The sequence below is a fragment of the Caenorhabditis briggsae genome (assembly GCF_000004555.2).
Source record: "Caenorhabditis briggsae complete genome, chrIII, whole genome shotgun sequence".
NCBI classification, from domain to species: Eukaryota; Metazoa; Nematoda; class Chromadorea; order Rhabditida; family Rhabditidae; genus Caenorhabditis; species Caenorhabditis briggsae.
Window position 1 is genome coordinate 13286764 of NC_013490.2, and position 5578 is coordinate 13292341.

Here is a 5578-nt window from a genome sequence, read left to right on the forward strand (position 1 = left end):
AGAATTTCAAATTTAAAAAACTGAAAATTTGGAATTTCAGAAATTGAGAAATTCAGAATTCTAAACATCAAAAAATTCTAAAATTCAGAAACAGAAATTTATAAATTCGGAAATTCTGAAAATCTGAAAATCTGAAATTCTGAAATTCAGAAATTAAATAATTCTAGAATTCAGAAATTCTGAAATTCGGAAATTCAGAAATTCTGAAAATTATAAATTCACAAATTCAGAAATTCAGAAATTCAAAAATTCAGAAATTCAGAATTCCAGAATTTCTGAAATTCTGAAATCCGAAAGTTCTGAAAGTCTGAAATTTGCAAATTTGGAGATCTTGAAATTCAAAAAATCAGAAATTCAGAAATTCAGAAATTCAGAAATTCAGAAATTCAAAAATTCAGAAATTCAGAAATTCAAAAAATCAGAAATTCAGAAATTCAGAAATTCAGAAATTCAGAAATTCAAAAATTCAGAAATTCAGAAATTCAAAAATTCAGAAATTCAGAAATTCAGAAATTCAGAATTCCAGAATTTCGGAAATTCTGAAATCCAAAAATTCTGAAAGTCTGAAATTTGGAAATTCAGAAATTCAATAATTCTAGAATTCAATAATTCTAGAATTCAGAAATTCTGGAATTCAGAAATTCAGAAGTTCTGGAATTCAGAATTCCAGAATTTCGGAAATTCTGAAATCCAAAAATTCTGAAAGTCTGAAATTTGGAAATTCGGAAAATCTGAAATTCTGAAATTCTGAAATTCTGAAATTCTGAAATTCTGAAATTCTGAAATTCTGAAATCCAAAAATTCTGAAAGTCTGAAATTTGGAAATTCGGAAATCCTGAAATTCTGAAATTCTGAAAATCTGAAATTCTGAAATTCTGAAATTCAGAATTCCAGAGTTTCGGAAATTCTGAAATCCAAAAATTCTGAAAGTCTGAAATTTGGAAATTCGGAAAATCTGAAATTCTGAAATTCTGAAATTCAGAAATTCAGAAATTCAAAAATTCAGAAATTCAGAAATTCAAAAATTCAGAAATTCAGAAATTCAGAATTCCAGAATTTCGGAAATTCTGAAATCCAAAAATTCTGAAAGTCTGAAATTTGGAAATTCAGAAGTTCAATAATTCTAGAATTCAATAATTCTAGAATTCAGAAATTCTGAAATTCAGAAATTCAGAAATTCTGGAATTCAGAATTCCAGAATTTCGGAAATTCTGAAATCCAAAAATTCTGAAAGACTGAAATTTGGAAATTCGGAAAATCTGAAATTCTGAAATTCTGAAATTCAGAAATTCAGAATTCCAGAATTTCGGAAATTCTGAAATCCAGAAATTCTGAAAGTCTGAAATTCTGAAATTCTGAAAATCCGAGAATCGGAAATTCAGAAATTCAGAAACTCAATAATTCTAGAATTCAGAAATTCTGGAATTCAGAAATTCAGAAATTCAGAAATTCAGAAATTCAGAAATTCAGAAATTCAAAAATTCAAAAATTCAGAAATTCAAAAATTCAGAAATTCAGAAATTCAGAAATTCAGAAATCCAGAATTTCGGAAATTCTGAAATCCAAAAATTCTGAAAGTCTGAAATTTGGAAATTCGGAAAATCTGAAATTCTGAATTTCTGAAATTCTGAAAATCTGAAAATCTGAAATTCAGAAATTCAGAAATTCAGAAATTCAATAATTCTAGAATTCAATAATTCTAGAATTCAGAAATTCTGGAATTCAGAAATTCAGAAATTCAGAAATTCAGAAATCCAGAATTTCGGAAATTCTGAAATCCAAAAATTCTGAAAGTCTGAAATTTGGAAATTCGGAAAATCTGAAATTCTGAAATTCTGAAATTCTGAAATTCTGAAATTCTGAAATTCTGAATTCCAGAATTTCGGAAATTCTGAAATCCAAAAATTCTGAAAGTCTGAAATTTGGAAATTCAGAAATTCAATAATTCTAGAATTCAATAATTCTAGAATTCAGAAATTCTGGAATTCAGAAATTCAGAAGTTCTGGAATTCAGAATTCCAGAATTTCGGAAATTCTGAAATCCAAAAATTCTGAAAGTCTGAAATTTGGAAATTCGGAAAATCTGAAATTCTGAAATTCTGAAATTCTGAAATTCTGAAATTCTGAAATTCTGAAATCCAAAAATTCTGAAAGTCTGAAATTTGGAAATTCGGAAATCCTGAAATTCGGAAAATCTGAAATTCTGAAATTCTGAAATTCAGAAATTCAGAAATTCAAAAATTCAGAAATTCAGAAATTCAAAAATTCAGAAATTCAGAAATTCAGAATTCCAGAATTTCGGAAATTCTGAAATCCAAAAATTCTGAAAGTCTGAAATTTGGAAATTCAGAAATTCAATAATTCTAGAATTCAATAATTCTAGAATTCAGAAATTCAGAAATTCAGAAATTCAGAAATTCTGGAATTCAGAATTCCAGAATTTCGGAAATTCTGAAATCCAAAAATTCTGAAAGTCTGAAATTTGGAAATTCGGAAAATCTGAAATTCTGAAATTCTGAAATTCTGAAATTCAGAATTCCAGAATTTCGGAAATTCTGAAATCCAAAAATTCTGAAAGTCTGAAATTCTGAAATTCTGAAAATCTGAAAATCTGAAATTCAGAAATTCAGAAACTCAATAATTCTAGAATTCAGAAATTCTGGAATTCAGAAATTCAGAAATTCAGAAATTCAGAAATTCAGAAATTCAGAAATTCAGAAATTCAAAAATTCAAAAATTCAGAAATTCAAAAATTCAGAAATTCAGAAATTCAGAAATTCAGAAATCCAGAATTTCGGAAATTCTGAAATCCAAAAATTCTGAAAGTCTGAAATTTGGAAATTCGGAAAATCTGAAATTCTGAATTTCTGAAATTCTGAAAATCTGAAAATCTGAAATTCAGAAATTCAGAAATTCAATAATTCTAGAATTCAATAATTCTAGAATTCAGAAATTCTGGAATTCAGAAATTCAGAAATTCTGAAATCCAAAAATTCTGAAAGTCTGAAATTTGGAAATTCGGAAAATCTGAAATTCTGAAATTCTGAAATTCTGAAATTCTGAAATTCTGAAATTCTGAATTCCAAAATTTCGGAAATTCTGAAATCCAAAAATTCTGAAAGTCTGAAATTTGGAAATTCGGAAAATCTGAAATTCTGAAATTCTGAAATTCTGAAATTCTGAAATTCTGAATTCCAGAATTTCGGAAATTCTGAAATCCAAAAATTCTGAAAGTCTGAAATTTGGAAATTCGGAAAATCTGAAATTCTGAAATTCTGAAATTCTGAAATTCTGAAATTCTGAATTCCAGAATTTCGGAAATTCTGAAATCCAAAAATTCTGAAAGTCTGAAATTTGGAAATTCGGAAAATCTGAAATTCTGAAATTCTGAAATTCTGAAATTCTGAAATTCTGAATTTCAGAAAATCATTATTTAAGTAATCTAGGCATCTAGAAAAAAGAAACCTAAAAATTCTGAAATTCAGAAATTCAGAAGTATCGAATTTTAAAAATTCTGGCTTTCAAAAAAATACCAAAAAATAAAAATGCCCCAAAACCGAAAAAGTAGGAAACGAATAGGAAGATGAGTCAATGATTTATGGGGGTTCGTAGTGAGAAAATGAGTCTTAGAGACTACGAGAAAGTACAGAATTTTGAGAGAGTGCAGAGAAAAAAGGAGACCCTCCAGAGAATTGGCCATAAATATGAGCACTTTTGTGCACTTTTATGGGGGTCAAGGAAAAATATAACATGATGCTCTCTAATTAGGCAATTGACTATATGAAATGCGTAATTATAGTTTTGAAATTTAAAATGTATATACAGGATTATTTTGGAAAATTGAATAGTCAAAAAATTTATATTTTATCAAAAGTCCCAAATTTTTTGAAATTGCGAGATTCTGAAATTTCATGGAATTCAAAAATTTCAAATTTCAGAATTTCAGATATTTTGAATTTTTGAGCCCCGGAATTTTCGAAATTGGGTGATTCTGTAAGTTCCGGAATTTCAGAATTCCAGAATTTCGGAATTTAAGAATTTCAGAATTTCAGAATTCCATAAATTTTGGATTTTGGAATTCCATAAATTTTGGATTTCTGTAAGTTCCGGAATTTCAGAATTTTAGAATTTCAGAATTTCAGAATTTCTGAATTTCTGAATTTCTGAATTTCTGAATTTCTGAATTTCTGAATTTCTGAATTTCTGAATTTCTGAATTCCAGAATTTCGGAATTTAAGAATTTCAGAATTTCAGAATTCCATAAATTTTGGAATTCGGAATTACATAAATTTTTTATTTCTGTAAGTTCCGGAATTTCAGAATTTCAGAATTTCAGAATTTCAGAATTTCAGAATTTCAGAATTTCAGAATTTCAGAATTTCAGAATTCCATAATTTTTGGATTCCATAATTTTTGGATTTCAGAATTCACGAATTTCGGAATTTCAGAATTTCAGAATTTCAGAACTTCTGAGTTTCGATAGTTCCGAAATTTCGAAATTCCAAAAACAAAAAGGATCTCAAAAACCAGGAAATTCTTGAAATATCAGAAGTAGTGTAATTCCTGAATAGTTGAGAATCAAATTTAGATTCGAGATTTTTTCAAAAACCGAAATTTAAAATTCCAATTTTTGAATCCTTTAAAGAGCTCAGTAAAACTCAAACATTCAAAAAAAGGCAAGTTCTCCGCCCGAAAAAGACCGAAATGACCCATTTTCCAGAAACAATGGGACGATTTGTGGGATGGTGGTCCGTCCAGAAATGGGACATCACTCGGAAGGAAGCAAACATTCAAAAACAAGACAATACTTGAAGTTTCTCTCTCTCTCTCTTTCTCTCTCAATACATGCTTGTTGCTGTTTTTGAATAATGATAGTGGGGCTGGGTCTGGAGCTACTGGAGCTCAAAGAAAAGGGGCGGTCCCAAGGGAGGGGCATCTTCTGAAGAAGAGACTTGTCATAAGAAGAAAAAGGAGGGGACCGGAAGAAGAAGGATATGGAGATTTTTGACAGATTCGTGAGGAAGGGGAGACTTCGAAAAATGAAAAGAGGAAGAGTGCATTCTAGGGAGGATACTTGTAAGCGGACAACGACATCTGGATATACAGACACACAGAAATCCCGGAAAATGATGATCTACTATTAATTTATTGGTGCGGAAATTGGACGATTTGGAATTTTTAAGATATTTCTGAACATCATAAACTGGGCTTATGAGTCGTTAGATTCTTAGATTCTTAGATTCTTAGATTCTTAGATTCTTAGATTCTTAGATTCTTAGATTCTTAGATTCTTAGATTCTTAGATTCTTAGATTCTTAGATTCTTAGATTCTTAGATTCTTAGATTCTTAGATTCTTAGATTCTTAGATTCTTAGATTCTTAGATTCTTAGATTCTTAGATTCTTAGATTCTTAGATTCTTAGATTCTTAGATTCTTAGATTCTTAGATTCTTAGATTCTTAGATTCTTAGATTCTTAGATTCTTAGATTCTTAGATTCTTAGATTCTTAGATTCTTAGATTCTTAGATTCGGAGATTCTTAGATTCTTAGATTCTTAGATTCTTAGATTCTTAGATT

At 28.6% G+C, this 5578-nt stretch overlaps 1 protein-coding gene across 1 annotated transcript in view; it reads left to right on the forward strand.

The window, feature by feature from the left end:
- Positions 1–4725: 4725 nt before the first annotated feature.
- The window catches only part of CBG21156, a gene marked incomplete at both ends in the record, with an annotated part of 2205 nt that continues 1352 nt past the window's right edge, over positions 4726–5578 (forward strand). Inside the window, one exon of the mRNA XM_002642724.2 lies at positions 4726–4737. Coding sequence (XP_002642770.2) covers positions 4726–4737 — 12 coding nt within the window. The remainder of the gene's footprint in view (positions 4738–5578) is intronic.